General features: G+C 42.3%; 1 protein-coding gene across 5 annotated transcripts; it reads right to left on the bottom strand.

Moving 5' to 3' along the window:
• On the bottom strand, positions 1-23,992 carry LOC115628484 (serine/threonine-protein phosphatase 6 regulatory ankyrin repeat subunit A). 5 transcript variants are annotated; one of them, XM_030524608.1, is made up of 17 exons: positions 23,624-23,992; positions 21,907-22,008; positions 16,058-16,159; positions 13,926-14,042; positions 11,738-11,830; positions 10,278-10,491; positions 9,922-10,217; positions 9,555-9,857; positions 7,955-9,382; positions 7,363-7,899; positions 7,100-7,306; positions 6,343-7,036; positions 5,835-5,921; positions 3,956-4,167; positions 1,929-2,057; positions 1,275-1,383; positions 1-981 (listed from the first exon to the last, which is right to left on the bottom strand). In XM_030524608.1, exons 1-17 carry the CDS (start codon positions 23,990-23,992, stop codon positions 713-715), a joined length of 5,268 nt encoding a protein of 1,755 aa, XP_030380468.1. In that variant the 3' UTR covers positions 1-712. The 5 variants fall into 5 exon arrangements, with proteins under 5 accessions (XP_030380468.1, XP_030380467.1, XP_030380471.1 ...); XM_030524607.1 differs by lacking the exon at positions 3,956-4,167 and adding an exon at positions 3,363-3,592; XM_030524611.1 differs by lacking the exon at positions 5,835-5,921.
• Positions 23,993-25,597: the final 1,605 nt, after the last annotated feature.

Genomic DNA, 25,597 nt, shown 5'->3' with positions numbered 1-25,597 from the left:
AATATAATGAATAAGAAAAGAGGGGAGGCAGCAATGCATTAAGCATTGGTGAAACCCAAATTTTCCAAATTGAATCCTATATACTAGTATAATTAAATAATTTCAGGATACATTCGTAAAATACGCTTACATTCAAAATTCTAGTAGTTCTTTTTTAAAAAATGGACGCAGCCAGCACAGTATTGGGTTATATCTGGACACTGCTTCGACTTGCACAGAGTCCAAAAAGGACTCGTAAAGTCTACTAATATGGAAAACTTGTTTTGTTGTTATCTAGGTTGTTCCTTGTAAAAATCGTTTGTTCATTAACTAAATTATTTAGAAGACAAATCATTGGACTTAGCTAATACACGCTTTAAAAATTACACAAAACAATTTCAATATTCTAGCTAAGGAATTATCTTAGGGTCTCAGAAAGGTGACGCTTACATTAGGGCTTAGGCAAATGGGTGCGGCTTAGCTTAGGAGTCGCTTAGAAATACAGTTACAGTACAGGACGGTTGGATAGGCAATACTTGTACAGTAGAGCAGAGAGATAGTTTGGAAAGAAGGAGGAGTAGATTACAGTAGAGAACAGTGGAGTGAAGTGAAGATGGTGGAGATGGAGTATCTTAGACCTGCAATCGAAACTTATTTAGTAAATTACACACAAAAGCTTCTGCTGCAAATATTTCATCCAAAAAGTGTATTCAAAAAGTGCGAGTTCAAAATCCTAAGCTGGCTTCGGCGCCGCTGCAATAGCAGCTTTCTTGTTTCTGCCCACCTGTGCAGGCGGCTGTGGGGCACCGCTGCCCTCCATTGAACCACTCTCCGCGTCCGAGTCCTTCATAGATCCGCCCTCCTCATCGCCCACAAGCGCACGATACTTCTTCGCAATGGCTTCCCAATCGGCCACATTCTCAATCCGATTCTGGTTGGCCGCAGAGAAACTGGCCTGCGAGCCAAGCGGCGAGAGATGCACCTGGGAGAGTGCCACCGAGTCTGGGGGGATCAAAGCACATTATTAGATATATTTACAAATCACACAGATGAGCGGATATCGGAAGTGAAGAAAGAAATTTTGAGCTAGAGCGCGCCAATTGTAGATAGAAAGTTCAGTTAGTTAGAAAGTATTACACAGAGCATAGGATAGTATGGAGTCAGAGAGAGAGATAAAGGGAGCATTCGTCTTTAGCTTAACATATCTTGCACTTCGCTTGGGTGGATCTGTGATCCAGGCCTGTGGGCTTACCCCGCCACACAAGCAGTTCTGCAGCGATACATACATGGCTCACCTTTCTTGATCTTCGATAGCCATTTGGCGCCGGCTTTCGTTCGCGGACTGGCTTGCCGTATTCCCATCATCTGAACCAGACTTGGACGCTTCTTTTTCTTCATGCGTGCCTGTGGCGTGTGTAATGTACGAGTATTCAAGGCGCATTAGACAGGACATACGGGTGTAACGAACATGTAGATATGTAGATAGACAGGAGACACGAAACGACAAGAACATTGAAATGAGCAAATACAAGGACTGCACAGGAAGCGTCTTTAGGGTGCGTGCGGCAGTGCTACGGTGCAGGACTTGAACACGAGTACTTGAGGTGCAGGAACAAGAGAGGTGCTGGGTGGAGGGAGGTGATGGGTTGTAGGTGGTAGGTGGTAGGTGGTAGGTGCAAGATCACACAGTCACAGTTGTGCGGGCAACACACTTAAAGCTCTGGTATTAGAAATCATAAGTTCATTTCTGACTCTATCTTTTGCTGTTGTTGCCAAATTGCTTTAAATGGGTTGGGGAAAAGGTCAGCAACCAGTTGGTCTTATTGGCTGCACACAGTCCCAGTGTTTTCTTAAACATCTTGGCAGAAGTTCGTGAAGAAAACTGGCCTTTTTGTAATCAGAGAGTAGCCAGCTCGAGGAGCTGTCGTAATACACACATGATATTTTACCTTGACCTTCTCGACGATCCACATAAACCAGGTGGTAACTAAATTAAGCGGCGATGGCGCTGTTGTGGTGCGATGCATGTTGCGTATAAGCTTGGACAAGCCAAATTTCCATTCGATGTCGGATTGGGCCTAGTATTTGATAGGTTTTTGGCGATTTGGTTTTTGTACAGAGTGGTGCATGATGGTATTTGGAATGAGGCATGATCAGAATAGAACGAGAACAAGTAGAGTGATCAGTTTCTTTGATGAGAGATCGTGTCAGGCTTTACAGTGTTGTAAAACGCATTTTCTAAGAGTAACTTAAGCGCTGCAACAGAAGAGTGTCATAAGGGAAATACACAAATGTAGGCGCCTGTTTTGCTTAACAATTCCCGACAACGGCAACACACGACTGGGCCAGCTCCTCTACATAAATTGTTACACAAAACGCGGCATTCCCATTCCCATTGGTATATTTCTAGAGACTGTTAACTTAATGGCGTGACGACACACAGACACACACACGATATAGTAGTGTAAGCATGCAGCAACGGTTTAAAGCTTGCTTATACAAGCACTGGACACAAAAGCTGAACTGGGCACTAATCTAGGGAAGGAACTAATACGTATACACTATAGGCGTAGCACATTTGCTAAACTAAATCTAAATTGAAGCTAAGTTGCATCTGCAAGATACAATTGGCTCTTCAAAATGTATCTCTCAGAGCACTATTTGTTTTCTTCAACATTTCATTTGAAAAAACCTAGAAGTTGCAAGTCTGGGCAGTTGATGGATCTACAAAATATGCCGTTCCTCAAAGGATTCTTCTCTCATTTGTAAACCATCGGTTATTATTTTTTGCATGCCCTGAAATCCTTAAAAACACAATGAAATTATTTCGAAAGGAAAAGTATTCAATAAAATAGAATTTATAATGCAAGATCTCAAGCGCTATCTCTTCTTGTGTATTAGAAGTTACCTGTTCTCAGAAAATAGTTTCACAATTAAATAAAAAACTAATAAAATTATTTCCGAAATAAAATGAAAATTTCGCGAACGAAGTCGAACTCTTGAAAATTGAAATTGAAAATGGGATTGGTTTTTTGTTGGACAAATAGCGAGTGTTCTTATTTTAAAGACGGCATGCTTTTAATTATGAAAACTCTACGTTAAAAAGAAATAAATTTGTTATCATCATTTTAGGAACAGGCGCGGGTTAAAGTATTGTTATCAGTGTAGTTAAGTTAATTGTTAAAATGCAAATAGATCTCTTAAACTTAGTTCGCAGTCTAAAAACAGTTGGTCGCTGGAAAAGACTTGGGGTTATTAGGAAATATCATTCAATTGGTATGCAATAATAAGACTATAAATAATTGTATGTATATAAGTAGTAAGGTTAAGTATGTGTGTGGCATAAGAGTTCGAAGAGCTTGAAGCTTCATTAGCAATACTACCTGTATTCTCTGATAGGTGTCTGACATCATAGCAATCAGCAGGTTAATGAGTACAACCACCGACACCAACATGTAAATGCCAAAGACAATTTTGAACAGATACTCAACCCAATACGGTTGAGTGGGCGTGGCTAAATTTTTGATTTTGTCAACTTGCGTTTGCTCGGTCGTCGTCTGACCGAACACGGCGAAGAACAGCAACTCGAATGAGTTTATCGGATGCATGCGCACTGTGTCGTTAAACAGACACCCCCACGCACACACACACACAGACACCCACACACATGTAGATAAACACACGAGTGTGTGGGAATGCAGGAGAATGATTTGAAAAATAAAAAGATAACGGACGCCCAGGACGTGCGGTTGGCCAATTCGCCGTTAATTGTCCAATCGACCAACCCAACCACCCCAGTAGGAGCGGGAACGTGCGCCAATTGCGGTTCAATTTGCGGTTGGGGTTGTTCCCGTTGTTGTAATTGTTGTTGTTGACGTTGTTGTTGCCGAAAGCGATTAATGATATTGGAGGAACGGAAACGAAACGAAAAAGAGCAGAAAAGAGGCAAGAGATTAGCGGCATTGTCAATACAAACCTGTATGCGCTGATAAGTATCCGACATCATGGCAATTAGCAGGTTAATGAGTACAACCACAGACACTAACAAATAGATGCCGAAGACAAACTTGAATAGCACTTCGGTCCACTCGGGACGCAAATGTCGCATGGGATTGATGTCCACGGTGGTCGTTTGTCCGAAAACGGCGAAGAAGAGACGCTCAAAGGCCAGAAAGGGCGTCATGGGTCCTAACAGCGAACGTGCATTGGGTTCGGACGGTACGGGGGATTTCGTTTGCGAAAAGTTGGGCATTAGTAGGCTAGCTAGACTTTAAGGAATTTATTGTAGATAGCACTGCAATACTTGCTGCACATTTACGATATGGATAGAGTACATGTACTTGTATTTATATGCGATATTGTTCGGCACAGGCGTGTGTGCAATACTCGTATGTACTTATGTATAACATTGCAGGTAACATTGTTGTTGTTGTTGTTGTTGTTGTTGTAGCTCTTATTACATATGTACTTGTACGTGTATGTACTATATTATTTGATTTGGTGGGTGTGCGTCAAAAGCAGCAGAACACGTTCGCATCCAAATAATCGGCCAACACATACACACACATACGTGTCATCAGTTGTTTCGATTGGTATTGTATGGCATTCGCCGTTGATTGTGCAGAAATTTGGTGTGACAAGCGGCACAAGCTAAGCCCTCGAAAGGCAGCGCAATAGTCGGAGTATATTGGATATTGGATATTGGATATATTGTGGTATTATTCTTAAATATTTCATATGCGACATCAACATGCAGTATTCAAATTTGGCTTTTATACACGTTTCTAATTAGGCTTATTTCGATATACCGATAACCAAAAAAGCGAGAATCAAAATAAAAACGTAATTTAGTCGTAAGTCAACGGAGCTCCTCCTCTTCTCACTCTTTTACTATGAAATTACTTTGGAAGTTACCCCAGCTTAAGGCAACTTTTCCAAATATATTTGCTCTACGGTCCGAACAAACAATCGAGAAACCATTGAAATGAAATGGAAACAATAAAAATCTACGGTCATACATTAAGTTAGTTAGTTCCATTTTTCTCTGGATAGATGTAATCCATGCGCAGATACGCAGGAAACTATGGGAGCAGAGCCTAGTTGAATTTTACAAAAAATTGAAACTTGTGGAACTTTCTAATAGTTTGCCTATCTTAACTAACATCAGCTCGAGATCTGTGTGATTCTATATTGAGTCTCTTCCATCAATGTGAACTTGCTATTCATATCATATAAATTATTTAATTTCCAATTATTCCACTGATAGAAACATAATAAGCAAATAAATTCTTGAAACTTCTCTGCACTCTGCTTTAACTTCCCCACTCTGCCATTTCCATGAGTAATCAGTATATGAGCCTTTTTCCCACTTAAGCACCCACTGTCAGCAATATCCATAGGTAATCAAACAAAAAGGATCAAGCGTAAATAAAGCATGCTTCAAACTAAAAACTAATGAAATAATCGAGTTATGCAATTTTCAAAACTAACGACCATTCCAGAGAAATTGTTGTTGTAAAAGAAGGAAAAGGAAATGAAAAAAAACTACAGCACGTGATACCTATGAACATTTATCCACAACATCAAGGATGCACATAACATAGAACGGTTTCCTCTGACAAAAAACATGCCTCAAAACGAAACGAACTCAAAAGCACTCAAAGAGCAAGGCTATACGGTAGGTAGTATGTGTGTGTGGATTTGCTTTTTCCATAGAACTGGAAAATAAAGTAAGTAATGAGTATAAAAACTTTACACACAACATATAAGGCGCACTGTGTGATTTCAAAAGGGAAATCCCACAATAAGAGCACGCGGAGGCTCATGCAGAATGCATAGAAGGAAACGGAACTTACGATCATCTTTATGTTTGCGTCGGAACTCGCTGAAACGACTGTCGATATAGTTTTCGACTGGCGGGGGACGCGGTGTTGGCATATCGTCTGCGATCATATTATGTGGAATCGAAGAAAGTGGTTAGTCATGTCGTCATTAGAAGTGAAAACGGGGCAAGCTGGCAATGGGATAGGGCGGGTAGGGGCTACAAAGAGGGTGTTGCAGCACAAGGAAACGTGATGACATCATACTCGAAACTGAAGGATCTCTGTAGTTTTGGTAGTTGTAGTTCTAGCATGCAATTGTTGTATTTTGTGGTTGTTTGTTTGAATGAATTCTCATTCTGTATGTGAGGGTGAACATTGAGCACAGACAGTTTTATTCAAGGCAGATACTTATCAAGACACATTGAACGATTTATGTAAGTAGGTAAGGTTAAGGAAACATTCCAAATCATAAACAAATACATATCAAAGTAAAAGGCACAATGAAACGGAGATCGGAAGCAAAGCAAACGTGTGGACTTACCGTCGCTGAAATAGCCACGATTGCGATTCTTCTTCTCGAAGCTGCGCAGATCCTCGGGCGTAAAGTTCGCAAACGACTGATTGAGTGCCACTATGTGCATTGAAAAGCCGAATACGAAGATGGCCAAGACAGCCAGAAAGCGTGCCAGATCCTTGAGCAAGTCGCCGATGATGATTGCCCATGGTCCGAAGAGATGATGGAAGGACAGAAAGTCGAGTATTTGCACGCAGGCAAGCAAAAATGCGAGGGCAAAGCATTGGTTTCGACAGTAGACGAGTGTGGGCCAGTACTCCTTGGAGACGAAGACAAAGGCAGCGACGTGCACTCCCACGCCTGCCATGCCAAGCAACAGGACCAGCACCTTTATCGATCCCAATCCAGATTTGTCGGACGGATTCGTCAACTCGAACAAAAGTAGACCGCTCAACCAAATAAGCAGGCCTATTTCGTACCAGTAGGGGACCAGACTCAGACGCAGCACCGGATATATTGGCGTGATACCGACAATACTCAGGTGGATCATGAGGTAAATGTGCGATGTGAGGTAAGACATGAACTTGATTATCGGAACTTTGTTAAACTTGTGCCCCATTGGAAATGTGAAGCCAATCCACACTGGCGGACAAACGATGAACGCCACCAGCAGCAACATAATCTTCCAAGAGGCCCAGGTCAGTGATCCATGCCAGAGTTCCTATGGAAGAACAAGATTCAAGAGTAAGCGAAAATTGGTGGTTTGAAATCGAAGAGAACACACTTGCAAATATCTTTGTACTACGGTGTGCGCGATCACTTCCTTCTGTTCATTTTCAATGAGAACGTCGAGGAATTCCACGTTGCGCTTATCGGTGGCTTGTAGAATCTTACCCGCCGAGTCGGAGCCGGCTGCCAAAGCGAGCAACTCGGTGGCCATGGCTTCGCACTGTTTCCCCGCGGCCACCAAGTCCTTGGCACGCTCTTTCTCCTGCAGACAAAAATGATGAAGTCAACGGGAGATATTCGTTTTATAATAAAGCTCACCTTGGTGGAGAGCGTTATATAGATATTGGAAAGCTTGGCCGCAGTATCCACCGGAGCCGGAGAGACCAGTACAAACTCCTGTATGGGCTTGTTGTTGTGATTCTTAGAGACTACCATAAGATTATACACAAATCGCTTGTCCTCCATCAAACCGTAGGTGTCGTGCTCCTTGTTCATCAGGTATCGCAAGACCTCGTTGTGCCCCTCGGAGGCGGCAAACCATATAGCTGCACAACCATAATTCGTCTCCGATTTTGGCGAGGCGCCCGCTTCGCACAGCAGCTTCACCACATCCAAGTGGCCGGCTTTGGCAGCACAATGCAGTGGCGTCCAACCGTTGCGATCGGTTGCATTTATCTCCGCGCCCTGACCCAGCAGAATCTCAACCATCTGAAAATGACCATGCATGGCTGCTATGTGCAGACCCGTGCGACCATTCCGATCTGTCGATTGGAGGAGTTCCGCCGAGCGACTCAAAAGCAAACCAACCACTGACATGTGTCCACCGAAGCAAGCCAAATGGAGCGGATTGTAACCCTGTAGAAGAACTATTTAAATCTGCTCCTCATGCACAGGATTGAGTTCAACTTACGTTCTCCACGGTTGCCGCATCGACCTGCACGCCCGCCGAATTCAACAGCAGCCTCACAACGTTTTCATTACCCGAGAAGGCCGCCAAATGCAACGGAGTCATTCCCGACTCTGTGCCCAACTCACCAAACAGACTCTGGCCGGTTGGGGTTTCCGACTTCACTGTAGCCGGAACGCTTGTTAGCAGCTCGCGCACTGTGTCCGCCTGACCGTAATAGGCCGCGACATGTAACGGCGTTAATCCCAGCTTCTTGCTGTTTATCCTCAAGGAGTTTGTGCTCTTCAAAACATCCAATACCGCACCGTGCCCGTTTTGCGCGGCCAAATGTACGGCTGTGAAGCCTGCCTTGTTCTCCTCGGTGCAGGAGGCGCCGGCACGCACCAAGGCCTTCACCACATCGGCGTGTCCACCCTCGGCGGCTAATTGCAGGGGAGTGGCGTCGGTCAATTTGTTTCTAGCCGATATCACGCCAGACCGATCGAACTTCATCAGCTCCTCGATCACCTTCACCGAGCCCTGCATGGCGGCGATGTGTGCGCATGTATTTCCATCCTTACTGGTTGCATTTACCAGCGACGGGTGCTGCTGCAGGAACAGTTTGGCCACTTCAGAGTAGTTGTTCTGCGCGGCGACATGTATGGGCTTCTGGCCCAGATCGTCGGTCGCGTCTATGTCAGCTCCCAGCTCAAGCAGCAGCTGACACACCTCCATCTGCCCGCTGGCAGCAGCCAAATGGAGTGGAGTTTGCTTACGCAAAGTCAAAATGTCGATGACTGCATTGTGATCCTTGATGAGGAACTTCACTAAATGCGTGAAGCCGTTCATCGCGGCCAGATGTAGTGCCGTGCGACCGACGCGCGACTTCGAGTTTATGAACGCCTTGTTGGTCAGTAGCGCATCGCAGACGTGCAGATACCCTCGTTCGGCAGCCAAATGCAGAGCAGAGCGACCCTCGGTGTCGAATACATCGACTCTGGCATGATTCGCTAAAAGGTTATTGACCAGTTCCATATGCCCACGATGGCAGGCAATTAGCAGCGGCGTCCAACCCACCGATGACTGACGATTCATCGCCTTCTGTATGTCCGTGGGATTCATGTGGGATATCATCTCCATTAGCACATCATTGTTGCCGGCCACCGCACAATAATGAAATGCCGTTTCCAGCGCTGTTTTCGTTTGAAGCGTCACATCGGCCCCGTTCTCCAGCAGCATGCGCACGATTTGCTTATCGGACTCGGGTATTTTAACCTCCTCTTTGGTAATTTGGCATGTGTAGTGCAGCGCTGTGGCGCCGTCATCGTTCACCGAGTTAATGTATGTAGTGGCCTTGTCCGGTCCATGCTTCTCCTTGACCGTCTCGATAAGATGCCGCACAATCTCTGGGTGACACGAACGGCAGGCCATATGAAGCGGCGTTTCCCCGGTCTGCAAAGAACAACCATTATACAATATATCCGCAATACTTAATTCTCTAAAATAGTCTTCGGTAATGAATATGGTCGCCTTTTCTTATAAGCCCTATTTCATTTACTCTGAGTAGTTCTTCTCAAAGTTTTTATCCTAGGTTCCTAACCCCTGATATTACATGACCACTCACATTAGACTTGTAGAGCGGATCGCCCCCATCTTCGAGGAGTTGCATTAGCGTTGCCAGATTGCCATGACGCGCTGCCACATGGACCGGCGTTAGGCAATCGTCGGTAGTTAAATTGGGACTAGCGCCGGACTTAAGGAGCATTAAAGCGCACCGATCGCCATCTTTAACTCGTGCGGCAATATGCAGGGGCGTCTCGCGCAGTTTTCCGCCTCGAACATGAACATCGGCACCGAAGCCCAACAACGTCTCCACTACGGCGGGCTTGGCTGACTCCACTGCGATATGCAGGGCCGTATAGTTATCCTGCGGGGAGAAGGAACTTGGTTGTAGGTATTTCAATAAACTAGCGAATCTCCCTAATACTTACGTTTGTCGTCACATCCACCTTTTCGCCCTTTTGCAGCAGCGTGTTTATAATGCCCGTGTGGCCATAAGCGGCTGCTGTGTGTATGCTACGAGCTCCATCCTTGTTGGGCATATGCAAGTAGACTCCCTTCTTGAACAGCATCGTGGCGCACTCAGCATGTCCATTCAGCGACGCAATGTGCATCAGCGTACTGCCATCCTTAGTGCGCTCGAAGATGCTCGCCTTGAACTTGTCCGCCAGGATCTCGATGACATGCGCGTGTCCATTCTCGGCAGCCAAGTGCATGGGTGTGCGATCTGCGATTCAGGAGCTCAATTAGCTTTAAGGCTCGACAATTACGGGTCCACCACGCTTACCTTGATTGTCCGCAATGGAAGCCGATGCTCGCACGCCATAGAAGAACTTAAGCAGCGCCTCATCGCCCTCCGCGGCGGCAATATGCAGCGGCGTCTGTCCCTCTCCGTTCTGCGTGTCGACATTGGTACCGTAATCAACTAGAATTCGCACCATATCTACGTCCCGCCGTCTGGCGGCCAAATGCAAGGCCGTGTCTCCATTGGCCGTCGTTGCCTGTTACAATATTCGCAATTTTGGTTAGCCGTAAGCGATAAAAATATTTCACCCGCCACACACTTTTTGAGGGTCAGGCGTCTACTTGTATTTTGAAAAAGTAAATCAGGGCCGTGAGCTCGACCACTTGCACGTTGAATGATGCATCTTTGAAATGCAAACCGAAAGTATTCGCAACACTCCTGACCTAGTTTTGAGCACTGAAAAGCACAGCGCCAAGCACAAACACGCGCACCCAACTCCTAGCATCGGCCTAGCAAATTGCGTGCAATTCCAAAGTCAGCGTCACCTTTAACCCCTTCGTTAATTTAATCAACACGCAAGAGCGAAGCCAACCTGAAGCACGCATCGTTCAGAATTGTGTGCTTGTAGACACTTTAACTTAAACCGCTCGCTTGTTTGCGGCTCAAATTGAAAAATACTCATTGCAAAAAAAAGCAAAAAAAAAACAGAAATTACGCGCATTTTTCAAGCTGAAGCCAAAATTCCCTAACAATTAATTTCAAAGGAATGGGACAACTTTCGTGGAAAAATCGACCAATTTCAAATATGGTTATATTTGACTTTTGAATGACCTGCTTTTGAATATGAAGGGGAAAATATTGAATGCGTCAGTATTTGAAGCTGAAGCCAAAATTCCCTAACAATTATTTTCGATGGATTGGGGCACCTTTCGTGGAAACCCAACAAATAAAAATATCTTCATTTGACTTCCAAGCCGCCAGCCTAAACTATCATATGGAAAATGTTTGTTAAAAACATTTGTAATCGGCCCACCAACAAAATCAAATTCGATCAGAGTAGTAGCTGGCTTGTTATGTATATGTAAACAAAACTATTCTATTGGGAAATGAAATAAGGAACTACCACCAAAGTGGCGAACTACCATAGATTGGCTCAATATTCATTCCGGTTATTGCCAAATGACTTGTTAGCCAACAATTCCCCTTCCTGCTAGTGTATATCCTCACGTTTTTGCATTGTCGCACGCGCTGTGTTGCAATTCCTTTGACGCTGTTGCCAAACTTCAGCCGTGCGTATAGTTGCCTGCCATTTGCATTTGTGATTTATGCGCACGTCTTCGGCGCTATTTTCAGCCTTTTGGCAGTTCAAGGACTAGGTAGTGGTCAGCTTAGTCCAGGTCAGTAAATATTCTACATACTTATAGTATACGAGTATACGATACAATGCTTGATTTGCATGTTCGGTTGAGTGATTGATGGAGCTTGGCAGCTTGTTGACTTACCTTCAGTTGGTCCGCCGTTTGTGCAGATAGAAGTTCCCTACACATTGACTGATTGCCAGACTCCACGGCGAGAAGCAGTGGGATTTTGCCGCGCTATATGTACGGGTGTATGAGAAGAGTGAGTGAGTAATATTCAGAAGAACAAACTTAGCATAAACACAATTAGGCTCAAGTGTGAACTCCTGAGTGAAGGCGACGCCTGTTGTCATTATTTTTAGTTTCATTTGTCATGTTGGCAACTTTTTGCGGAAACTTTGCAAACCCTCTATTGCCCTCTATGATTTGTGTAGCTTTTCTTCAAAGCCCCCTCCCTCCCGGCAAATAAAGTTGTACAATGAGAAATGAAAAGGGGGTCAACTTTTGGGCCAACTACACCCCCTGCTCATGGCTGATTATTTGTTTGTTGTTGGCAACGAGTTGAGCGCCCTCACACAACTTTTCCTTCGTATTGGCTGCATCTACATAAAATGCCGAAGCTAATAGACTCTACGCCACCAGCCAATGCGCGTGCCAGTGTCATTGTTGCTCGAGACCGTTAAACTATTTGGATGGTGTGTTAAAACAAAAGTAATGAAACGAAATAAATAGAAGGCTGGGCATCAGGCCTACGTACGTACGAATACCAGTTTGTATATTTTATTTCGCTAATTTTTCATGTCAGTGCCATTAACTGTTGCCAAGCTGGCTCTAATTGATTTATATGAAGTTGCCGCAGTCTGAACAGCCAGGCGGACGGAATGATTGCGCCTTGGCAATATCCAGAAGCAATTGTCTAGACAATCAATCGGCTTCAGTGGCATCGAAACCAAAGCAATCCAAAATAAATTTATGCATACACACCAGAGCCCGAAACCGCCAATTGCGTGCGTAGTGTAAATAACGCAGCACATTTGCACCCATGTGCACGTGATGCGACAAATACTGGCGGCTTCGCATTTACGATAAGTAAGCCCGGCCCTTTCCGACTCCCTTGGGGTCGCAATGCAAGTTAACCGCCGACTTCGCCAGCTATTTATACTAATATACCCGTACGAACAAATACTACGAGTATATTCAAGAAAAGGGGGCCAGCATATTATTTTTGGCAATGCATTTCCTTTTCGGGTGTGCTCCTTTAATGTGAATGAGTTGCGGTGCATATCGATTTTTCACAATTTGTTTGCTTTTGGACTGTGACTGTAATTTGTTTGAATTTTCTGATTTCCTGGATATGTTGCTATTGTTATTCTTGTTGCTGTTTTTATTTAACTTTTGTTTACGTTGGCAGTGCCAGGCACCGATTCGAGTGTGCTTCAAAATATTTACATCGTTCACATGCCACACACATACTCGTATTGCACAAACTTCGTAGCAAACATTATCACTAGAATATGCAACACTTTTCCTATCAGCAGCAAGACTTGTGCCCACCCAAGCAACTCCAGTTGAGAACAACAGCTATCGCTCGAATTGCTTACTTTGACGTTTTTTTGAAACTCAAAAAGGAGAGTATCTAAATAATGTTTAAGGGAGCTTCGTTGGTGCCGAAGCAATTACCCTTCTGTGTGGCCTAAAACAAACCACTTTATCACTTCATGGTCATCGACCGCGAACTATATGACCTACTGTGTCCGTACTATCATTTTTTGATTAGAACGCATGCCACACAAGCAAGTGCGATATTCTATAGACAATTCCCGTGTTATTATACTACAGGTGTTCGTACTGGGATGGTTGCTGGATCGGAAGAGACCTTTGCTTATACTACTACTACTAATACTACTTTATACTAAAAAGACGGCCTACTGCTACTGTTGGCTATGTTGAGGGTAATGTACTATAGTATGTACAAAAATGTGTGTAGATGAGTTGCTGACGGTTTCGATTATGGTGGATTCCGAGATTATGTCGACTTACTTCTCGCGTACACGACGGGTATATTAATAAGTTTCCAATATTTTCAAAATTATCAAAGCATTGGTACAACATTTGTCCAATCATCTACATCACATCTAAATCATAAAGCGTATCTGTCCACTCTTCATTATATTTTTCAAAGAAGTATATTAAAATGGTCCGAAAAATATGACTAAAATGTATGTATTTTTTTGTAGGCAGCCCAAATAATTGAAGTACAACACACTTCCACTTTAATGGAGCCAAATAAACATCTCAATATTCAATCACTTTCCCAATCATCAGTACTTACTCCGTCTACTTTTATTCGTATATCCTTGCCAGCAGCTGCCAATAGAGTGCGAAGTATATTTGTTGCAGTTCCTGTTTGTCGACTTGACACCAAATGGATAGCAGTCTGGGAGCGCGACTATATTGAAAGCCAAGAACACAATATATTCAGTATTAATCGTTATTTGGTTTTTGATTATTCATTAATTTATGAAGCAACAAAGAGAAATACCAGCAAGCATATGTGCACCTAGCTTGACTCGCCCACGAAAGTATGCTACACTATTTGTTTCTTTTCTAAAAGTGCTTCACGCCCAAATACACTCGCTTCAAAATTCAAATTACAACTGAATAAACAGCCGCACCGCTTTTGGGTCTTATAAGCACTTTCGTGTCACTTTTCTCTCCGCAAGCGTCGCCCCAACTGACTGACTGACTGACTGACTGGCTAACTGTCTAACTTCACGTGCACACAGGAGAGTGTGTGTACGAGTATGTGCTCTCATATCACAGATTGACAGCCAGCAACAGCGCCTGCTCGACAAGAGGAGCACCAGAAAAAGCCAAAAAAAAAACAATCTCATGCTGCCTCGTCGTCATTACTCATTTATAATTTCATTGTGTGGTGCGCTACGGGCTCTGACAGCTAACGGTTTCCAGACTCGCTCATGCAAGCTTAGGAACTCGCCGCAGTCGACCTCGCCACATACTCCGTGCTGACACACGTACTTGAAACTTAGGTGTTGCTAAAACAAAAGCCTAGATCCGCTGTGAGGGTGTGCGTGTGTGTGCATATGCATGTGTGTGTGTGTGTGTGTACATGCGTGTATATCAGTGTGCGCAGGTCCTCTGCTGATAAACATCAGTAATTTCGTTTTAAGTAATACCCGTTGTAGCACACCCACAATTCATGCTCTTCTACTCAAAACGCTCCCGAAATTCTCGCAATCTACGTCTCCATATCATGCGCGAGAAGCAAAAGCATTAAAATCGCGACCCAAAACATCTAGGCGCTTTCTGCTGCCAGGTTACCCCAGGTTGTTTACCTTGCGTGCTACTCTCAAGTGTTTACTTTTCGTTTCTTTAGGGTTTCTTCATCTTTGTGGTCTGTAGTTGGTTCGTCTCTTCGTTCGCAGACAGGCAGCTTAAAGAGGCAAGTCTACGCGCGCTTTAAGAACAAGCCCGGACGGTTGCGATATTACCATCTTAACCTTGTCGCCATTAATTGGCGCGCGCGCATACATTACGTGCCAAAGTCACATGTAAGACCTCTAACATGCAACACGGGGCCAGCAGTATGCAACAACAATGTTGGGGCACCAGGCGCCCAAGGGGGTTGCATCTTAGGCCTGACCTTTGCACATCAACTTGCAATTGTGAGCTTTAAGAAAATGGGCTCGGAATTTAAGCGAAAATTAATTAACTTTTTCAATTGGCGATGTGATAACAAAAGACAATTGGATAATTGCCAATAATGTTCTTCTTTATAAACAATCTCTTTCCAAATCATATCTATAGCAGCTATTTAATGAAAATAATCATTATTGGAAAAACAATATATCCTTGCGTTTATAACAAACTATTCATTTAAGCTTAAGGCCTTGAGTAAGGCGCACTTCTGTTCACGCCTTCACGTTAAAAACGTTTGAGTAATGGTTCCAAATGATATAACCAGAATATTTCACTTATCCCCTACATTCTGATGCCAACTCTCCAAACAACTGCTCTGTTAAACCATTCTTAAAACATGCCTCAATATCTATCAGTAGTGTTTTAAAAAACCAACGACTTACTTAAGTTTGAGTTTTCTAGATAATACTTAGCTTAATTCATCATTCACTTATAATTCCGAGTAATATTTCTTTAACCGCTGCTGCAAAGAAGTCTGCCATTTCTGTTTGGTGATAAACTATGTGGAATAGATTACTAAAGCCATCATTTTTAAGAGGGTAACGATTAATAACTTATTTTTTATAGGCGACCAACTTTTTGAGGCACCAGAAGGCATGAATCGATTTTTTCTTATGGTTGAAGTGCTTTATGCCGCTGACAGGTCGTATTTGTGAGACCATTATTAAACAAAAATGTTCACATTTGCGAGCAATAAAATGCAAAGTCAAATAAAAAAGTCAAGTAATATAGGCATATACTCACGCCACCGGTGGAGAAGGGATCCACGCCACGTTTTGTTAGCAACAATTTCACGACATCCTCACGCGAATACATCGCCGCAATGTGAAGTACATTGTAATTATCCTGGGGAAGAAAAGTAGAAAGAGAGACCGATTCAGAATTGTGAGTTAGAAGGAATAAATCAATTGCAAGCTAGTGAATCATTGCAAAAAACCCAAACCGGAGTCGCACGTTTCGCCATTTCCCTCCTCAACCGCGCCAGCCAAATGGCTCAATGGGTCAAAGCCAATATGTACGAGTGGGTTTGGGGGTGTTTGTGTGTGTGTGTGTGTAATTTAAAGAAAAACCACTTTGCATGCCACATTTGCTGGGCTAAGGTGTGGTCGCTTCAATGCTGATTACTTACGGACCCAACATCTCTTAGGGTGCCTTGCATGTGGACGACTTTCGCTTTTGGCCATTTCCTAAAACTCGTTAGCACACATGCAAGAAGTGCATCAAATACATGACCCTGACAGAAAATCGTGGCGGCCAGAGGTATTTCTAGATAGCATTTCTCTGGCTCTGGTGCACACAGCTGAAGCCATTACAGGTTGGCGACAATAAGCTGGGCAACCAAGCCACAAATTACACATGTGGCACATGTTGCACTTAAGCGAAAGCTGCGCCCAGGGATGCTAGACATTGCACCTGAATGGAAGAGCGCCACAAAAAAATGGGACACATATTACACACCGATTCGAATTGGGTACGCCATTAGGTTTTAGAGTGTTTGTGGAAAAGCCTATATTTAAAATTTGTCGAAAATCGAAACAGGATTGATCTTATTTTATATACTTTTTTGCAGAAATTATTATGTTTGTGAAAATATGCAAACGAGAGAAGGAAAAATCTTGTATATATTCCTGATCCATGTCACGACACAAGTTGGTAGATTTTCCCAATAGCCCACATGAGTATTAATTTTTTGAACATTGTTGATATTACAGCCTTTCCTTCCACCACCACAGAGTCTCATCCATTCCAAATTACGGAAACAAAATATTATATTTCTATTCCAAAATTCGGAATAATTTTTGCTTCTGTGAAGGAAGAATAACAGCGGTAGACTTTTTCGAGGTATAGGGGCTTTCTTCGATGGGCTATTTGGCTACACAATTTATTCATTTACAGATAAACCAATTGAAATGTTTCACAGATTAAGTAACTTTAACAGCTGGCCTTATACGGAAGATAGCTGCAGGGATTGGAACTCATAACTCTATGCAAATTGTATCCAAAATCTGACGTCAGCTAAATATTGTGGTAAATGCTTAAATCAGTCCATTGTTTTTCAAAATGTTATTTTCAATACATACAAAGAAAACGATGAATGATCGAACACACAAAACGAATGTCAACACCATGCGCTAATATTGTTTTAAGAATTTGTTTGCCTTTATTTTCATTCAGCTATACATTCTTAGTAATCGAATCGAAAATATAGGCTATCTATCAAGGAAAGAATTCATTGTTGATCACATATGCGAATACAGTAACTAGGATTTCATAACCACTAAGTAACACATGATTTTTCTCCACCTCTCTCCGTTATAGAATTTGTTCTATAATACCCAAAATTCAGAACCTACATAGACCTAACTTATCTGAATTTCGAACGTACTACAATTTTCTTCAGTAGGCTTTTGATCGTACATGTGTGTGAGTATTAAGTAAAGGTTGAGGACTTTATTTAAAGCAGTCATTACCTGGCTTATGGTTTATGGTTCCAAAAGCACGGTTCAAAAGACTCGCAACCCTGAACTGCCGTGCATTAAGAACTGGCACACACATATATATATATATATTTATCATCTTATAAGTAGGTAAATATAATATGGGAGTGAAATAAGGTAATAATATTACACATACGCGGCATGATTGGGCTACACAATGTGGTTGTGGCCATTGCGGTCGCCTGCGACCCACTGCGACCAGCCCAACATTACTATATTTGCCTTCTGGCTCGGCTTAATTTATAACACACTGCGTTGCTTTTTAGGGCTCGTGCCCCAACGGAAGTGACTTGGCTTTATGTACGTGGCGATTGCTTGACTATTTCCAGTCTGCACCGACAGCTAATTTGCATATGCCGACTGGCTTGAAGCAGCACGTACGTGTATAAGCGCAAAAGCCAAGTCAAGTCGCTGTTCCTTGATATATGTCCAAGTCGTTGACGCCGACTCCTTCCGCGGAGAACTAATGGTAAAATAAACTAGGGTAAACAGCAAAAAATGTTCGAACTGGGGACAGTAGACAGATAATATTTCACGCTTCTTATTCGCATATACTTCTATGCCGGCTCCGTCGTCTCTGAGGGGCAGCCGAAATTCAACGTGTGGCGTAGGGGTGCACGGCACAATAAAACGAAGCGAAACGAAAGCAAAAACCGGAAACAAAACAAAAACGGAAGCGCAAATTTTCTAGCACATTTTTTTCGTCCGGCTTTTCTGCTACAGAATGGAGGGCAAGCGACCCAGTTTATTGGCCCTGCTCCGTCGCTATTTTCAGTGTTGTGGGCATGTAAAGGCTTGTAAAGGCTGGTAAAGGCTGGCAAAGGCTTGTGCCCATTGACAACTGGATGTTTGATGTAAGTGTGCCTCTCACAAATGACTTCATAGCAATCTGTACTTTGCCATGAAGTCATCAGCAATGTTGTCACGACACTCACCAGTCTGTCCGCGCAGAAATGTATGCTTCAAATAATTACAAACTTTTTATTATCTTAATGCCACATTCGAATACGTGTACTCCACGCTTACTTAACGCTGCTGATGTCAGCGAAGAAAGCTTTGCATGTGCACTCCTGCCCCGAACGTCCCCTCTTCTCATGTCCTCTTGAGTAATTTCATTAATTTACAGCATAATGCGTGACATAAGCCACACGCAGGAGGCAGCACCTGGCCCGTTGACAAATTGACTGCTCCGTAGTCAGTAGTCAGTCGGCAGGAGCTACGAATTTATAAAAACTTAAAGGCGAATTTCCACGCTGTCATCGCCCCCGGCCGCATAATGACACACTAATGGGGAAAGAACTGGGAGAGAACAATAGAAAAGCTATATGACTTCCGCCAACAAGCGGCACGAAGCGTGCGAAAAATAGCGCTTAAGTCACTTTTAATTAAAACTGCATATTAATGACGCCATTGGCCATAAAAATGTAACGGAAGTATGCCCGCCCATTTGCCTGCCTGCCCAAAACCAGGGCCCATTTCTTGTAGCTCTACTTTAAAGGTCAGCACCCCATTTTTTTTTTTTTAGCGCAAATGAAGTTTCACTCGCAAAAATAAAGAAAATGAATAAATAGGGGCGTTCTCTTGGTTTTTGGCCCAGTCATGTGCTTGATTAATAGGCTTTTAACTTGCAAAAAGGAGTTGCCGAATCCACATCCACGTCCACTTTTATTTTTCCTACATGTGCTCTCTAAAATGACATGTGGCAGTCACGCCCAGGTGTACTTTGCGAGGGGGTCGGGTGCAACATCTTTTCGACAGGCCTCTACCAAGTAAATGCTAATTAGTGGCAACAAAACTCATTACATCATTTGTAATAGTCAGTGCATGCATTGTCGTGCTTAGATAACATAAGTTTCGCGCCTGGCATTCAGATAAATGGCAGGTAAGAAGATGAACACAATTAATTCGCACAACATTTGACATGACATCTGGTACTTCTAATTTGCCGAGCCAAGTCCTCAGCCAGACCACTTCAACTAATTAAAGCGTGTTTTTAATGAGGGAGGGGTAGTCAAACTTTCACCACGTGTGCGCTAATTTGAATTAAGGACTTACGCCTATTCAGATTTTGTCGGCTCCTACTTACATTTACAATTTAAAGAGTCGATTTATTTCTTTTAGCCAGAGGACATCCTTCAGGTGTGTAGAAGTAACAGTTCAATGCAAGGCTAAAAACTATTCATAGGCAGGGAAAAACTGAGTAAGTGTAATCGAGAACAGTAAGGCGGGAATCACGAAACTCAGGCACTCTTAAACCATAAGCTGGCCAAGTTTTTCTATTTTTGTGTTTTTTCAGCTTTATGTATTCAGTTCCAAAATATAAACCACAGAGGTCGAAACCAGCCAGCGGGGTGCTGAGATATCCCAGATGATGACTGCCAGATATTAATGTTAAGCCTATTTTCTTAATATTCATTAATACTGCTAGGCCATAGGAGCGGAAATGTGACAATGTGAAAATGTGAAAATGGTCAAAAATCCCAGTTACTCGACCGGTCTACAATTGCGCCACGTCACTGGCAATGGTAAGGAAAACCAGAAAGCACAAGAAAACCCAACAGAATGAGTATTCGTTTCTAATTTGCATTCAAACTGTTTTCGGTGTCCGAGTACTTTTTTCTTTGCTCCTTTGCCTTTTCATTTGCTTTGAGTTTTCTTGCTTCTCCGAAGACGAACACTCAAATAATTGCCTGTGTTTGTTTTGGTAATATTATTCGGCAAGTTTGCCAACATTTATTTTGTAATTAGGTCAAGGATTTTTTTACGCTCGTGGCTCAAAATATGCCAGGCATTTGAGGCAAGTAAATTATGTGAAAACATGACCTCTTGTTGTCACCCAATTAGTGGCATAATCGCCATATGGGCTAATCTTTAAGAAATCATATGACTGGAAGGTGGAGCTAGAAAACTCTTTTGTGCAAACATTTCAATATTTTGAACTTGAATCGCTTAAAGTTGTTCGGTACAAAAGTAGAGGGTTTCTTTTTAAAATTAGTATCTATCCATCTAAATACTATAGTTACTTTTCGTTATAGTTACTGATTTCGCTCACACCAAAGAGTATTTCAAGGATCTAAACAACTAAAAATAGCCAAGAGAACGGACGTTATTATAAATCGCCCACATGGGCATAATAATAATAATAGGTGCCCAGGGAAGGAGTGCAAAAGCAAAAGCTAAAGCCACTGATTATGATATCGGCCGAGTAGTAGTAGTCTTGACGAAATTCCCGTGGTCTCGATGCCCTCAAAACAAGTTGTTGCGTGCTTTGTTTGCTTCCTGTGGCTCGACCACCATTGGCCAAGCTCTCTTCAGTTGACCCGCTGCTGCTGTTAAGGAAAAGTGAGGTCGATGCGATTTTCCCAGCAGTGCGTTGGGTGCGTGCGAGCGGTGCGTTTGATGTTGGACACAAGCTCACCTTCGTATGGGATTTAATTATGCGGCTTTTATTGATTTGACACAATTCCATTGGCTTTGCAGCCGCCTTCGCAGCTGGCTGGCCGTAAATTACTTGTACTTTGAAATCAATAGGAGATTTATATTTTTTGTTTTTGTTTTCTCATAGCTAAGGGCGAGTTTATATAACAACCAAAGGAATGCGTACCAAACATCAAAACGTATCCATATCTTATATTAATGATTTGGTCTGTCTGCCCTTAATTCTGGTAATTTGTTGATTTCTTGTTGGTGATTATTTGGTTATTATACCTGTAAACTCTGTCGACACTCTACAGATGTGGCTATAGACACCAACTCGATGAAAAATGATGTGTAATCAAAAAGTACATCCTGGGATATACCTCTTTACGTCCATAATTTGGCTTATCTGTATTTAATTTTAATAAAATGAAATCAAATCAAATGGTTGCTCAACAGCAGGAACAAGCTGTCGCCGAAGAATAGAGTTCTGATTTATAAAACAATTATTGCTCCAGCAAAATCAAACCTCTCCAAAATAAGGATACTCCAGGCCAAAAACAAACTTGTTTCTAAAGTGCGTACTGGAAGTAGGGCCCGCACGACTCTCGCATTATTACATCTTGATTTCTTTTTGTCATTGGAAAGAAATTGTTATTGATAGACACTCGTACTTACATTATTCCGCGCACCCACATCGGCACCCAATTCAATCATACGGTCCATGATGGCAGTCCTATTTTCCTTAGTTGCGTACATCAGCGGCGTCATTCCGGTATTCTGTAAGAGATTGGCAATCATGGAGAATCAATTAATAAAAAGCTCGTAATTACTTTTCTAAAGACAAGGCTTAAATTTATCAGAACACAAAAATATTGTAATCTAATTTTCCAATATTGTGTATCTTTATTCACTCACATTATTTGCTCACTATTTTTTGTAATATTAATAAAGGTTTTTAATGCTAAGGCTTTGAAAGGTATCTACAGATTATGTGGTTAAGGAATTAGAACATAAATAATTAATTTAATTTTGTTATTTACATATCTGTTAATAGCCCTTCTTTTCTAAAACATTTCAAATTTATTTGCATTAATTACTAGTAGCTTTTAGTTATGTAGCTGTTTCGGTACCAAAATACGCTTTCTTAATCATTCAATAAGAGTTTTTAAATAAAAATCATTAAGATGGAAATAAGCTAAAAAATTGTGCCATTTATAAATTTGATTAAAATCTATTTATGCCTATCCAGGTTATCTTTGGAGCCACCTGAAGAGACCATGTAGGGGAAGCTACAAATAAATGCCTTCTATTCTTAACTTTATCTACCAAATATAATGAAATATGCCTTGGAAGCATGCTAATGTGGTGTATGACTTTATTCTAAGGCAAACGACACAAGTTAGTACTCTAGTTAAATGCTATTATACATTTTACATTAGTTCCCATATATTTAAAGTTTTCTTAGGCCTCATTACCACTTGTGTCTTTAAATTACCATAAGCTGTGTTATAAATAGCAGTTGCAATATAAATATCTCTTTCTCCCACCAACTGATTTGCATGGCATTTCCGAAGGAGGCCCACGAGTGCCAAACATTTGAACCCCTTTACTCAACGCTCTGCCCATACATATATCCTACATTGTCTTCATTGCCGGGTCGCACTCGTCTACATGGCTCTGCATTTTATTGGCATTTCTTAGCGACGACTACTTTTAACCCGTTCGCTTCGTTGCTTCTTTTTACCCCAACGTTAATTTTATGTAAATTTTATGGTAAATTGAAATCGAAGCGCTTCAATTTCCGATGTTTTATGAGTTTATCGGTAGTCAGCGCAACTTGTGGCCGCCATTGCCGACAAGAAGGCAAGACATAGAAGGCAGACATGGCAGACAAGGCAAATATGTAAATATGAGTATAATAGGAAAGAAAATCAAATGCAACCGGCATTGCCTTGGTAGCCAACCATTTTGTGCCGCTATCAAATATCACACAGCGACGTGACTGTGTCGTTATTTTGCCCAGGTAACAACAACAACAACAACAACAATGGATTGCCGCTAAGCTGCGAAGCGCAGCGTTGATAATGGCGACGCCATCAAACCGCCCAGCAAGTTGATTATTCATTCCCAAAGGCCCTAAATTGATTTCACAAGCAAACAAACAAACAAATAACGAACTAGGAAATTTTCTGGCAGTGCCTGACCAAAATACTCATAGTTCGGGGAAATTTACATAGAATTGGATAAGTATAATACATATATTTTCCTACTCTGAAAACATCACAAGAAAATCGAAGAAATTTGTATGATTCTCAAGCAATTAAATTTATAAACCCTTCTAGTATTTTATTACGTCTCATGTATTTGAATTAAAACAGAGCACATCACTCACCATATCGTGTACACCCGCAAGCGGTATGTGATTTCCTTCTTCACCCGCGTTCGCCACATATTTCTCCAGTTTCTTCAGCTCAGCCTCAATGGGCGTCCATTCGCTTTTCATGGCCAGTGCAAGAATTTTGTTCGCGGTGTCGCGTATGGATGCACCAGCACTGGGGGGCTTGGGAGCCGAAAAGAGATCCACATCCTTCTTATCGCCATTGCTTGAACTGTCATCCTTGGGATCTGAATCGGCCTTGCTGGCCGGCGTGGCACGTTCACTTGGCGTTGCCGACTCGTCGGGCGGGCCTGTCAGCGAAGATGGTGTTTTGCGGCCCACACCAGCTCCCCCCCGGCCACCGCGTCCTCTCGGCTGCGACATGGTGGCGTCCTCTTAAATGCGAGATCGCTCCGTGGTTGTTGTATTTGTTGTTGCTGCCACTCCTCCTCAATTTATGGCCATGGTGTGTTTCTCTATGAAAGATGATTTGTTTTTGTGTGTTAATTTCGATTTGTTTATATTGCTTCACTTATTCAGCCGCCATTATTGATTCATTCTTCACACACATGCACACACTTAGGCAGATGTGCAAGCTGCTGATTATGTTTGTTAAGCTTTTCGTTGCATACTTGTAGGCTGGCATTTTATTAGACCGCGCTCCTCAGAATCAGCATTGGACTTTTGCCTTAGCCTTAGCATTTTACAGTTGCCCATTTTCCGTTTGGTGTTTTGTTATATTTTACCAATATTTGTTACCAACAATTTGCATTTTCATTGGCAACACTGCGCACAGACACACACATACACACACACACACACAGTTGAAACGTAACGATGTACAAGCAAACAAACAAACAACAAGCGTTTGGCTTGGCTTGGTTTGGTTTGATTTTCTTCAGCTTTCGGTTTTTGGCTTTTGCTTTGCGAATGCAACCCACTTTCCGTACTTCCTGCCACCGCTGCTGCCACTGCCAACAAGAACGCGCCGAGAAACAGAAATAACAACGGCAACAACAACAGCAATAACAACAAGAACCTGCAACACCACCACATCCGCTTCCTATTATTCCACTTTGATTTTTTGCTTTCTTCACTTTTACTACACAATTTATATGTTTTGCTTTGCTTTGTTTTTCTTTTTATGAGTTTCGTTGCGTGTGCGTTTGCCTTTAATTTGCCTTCCTCTATTTGTTGAGCTCAGTGCTGATTCGCGCTCAAAAATGAAAACCAACCGTTTGCCACGAGCGTCTCCGAGTTTCTGATTTGCCCAGCAGAATGCTAGTTACTTAGCACCCAAGTTTAGACTACAAATTGCGAGCACTGGAGCCTTGGCAACACGACGAAAGGCGAAGACGCCGCCGCGACGCTGACGCTGACGATGACGCTGTCAGTGCCGTGTTAACTGCTCCGGCGCAGGCGTTTGTTTACAATTGTTGATTGTTTCTTGCTTCTAGATGATACGCTTTTTAGCGCCAACATGTTTTCGAGAGAGAGCGAGAGGATTTGGTCCGTAGCTGGCTCTTATTCACAAATCTGGGCAATCTCTTCTATGAAAATGTTTATTTCCTATCAAACAAAACACAATCTTAGTACCTTACTGTATGAAAGCAAACATTTTTCAGCTCCATATCCCTAAGTTAAATATCTAAAGCACACATGCCCCTTCGTTCAGTTTTCTCACGCTTTCCTTTGGAATCAACAGTTATAGCCCATTTGCAGAGAAAACTGATTGCACTTCGAAATGAAACTCCTGTAATTAATTTCACTTTATGCTATTGTTCATCACATAATTCATATCATATCCACTTTAATTAATTTTTCATAATAATATTGAACGAAAATTCCAACATTTTGTAAGTCCCGGCAAACGTTTATTACCTATTTAATTTTTCTTCTTTGTTTTATTTTATAATTTTAAGTTGTCTTTAAAGAATAAATACAAGTATATATTACTCAACTATTTCTGGAGAAATTCTAAGAGAAATT

Source organism: Scaptodrosophila lebanonensis, unplaced genomic scaffold, assembly GCF_003285725.1.
Source record: "Scaptodrosophila lebanonensis strain 11010-0011.00,11010-0021.00 unplaced genomic scaffold, SlebRS2 tig00000118-arrow-arrow-pilon, whole genome shotgun sequence".
In the NCBI taxonomy this organism is placed as follows: domain Eukaryota; kingdom Metazoa; phylum Arthropoda; class Insecta; order Diptera; family Drosophilidae; genus Scaptodrosophila; species Scaptodrosophila lebanonensis.
The sequence above is the reverse complement of the archived record's forward strand: the minus strand, read 5'-3'. Positions and strand labels throughout refer to the sequence as shown.

Coding starts and splice junctions, on each gene's coding strand:
- LOC115628484 (XM_030524607.1), bottom strand. CDS start 23,992: ATGTCGCAGCCGAGAGGACGCGGTGGCCGGGGGGGAGCTGGTGTGGGC. Junction 22,009..23,623: donor TTGCGGGTGTACACGATATG/GTGAGTGATGTG, acceptor AATCTCTTACAG/AATACCGGAATGACGCCGCT. Junction 10,492..11,737: donor AAACGGCGGACCAACTGAAG/GTAAGTCAACAA, acceptor ATATTGTAACAG/GCAACGACGGCCAATGGAGA.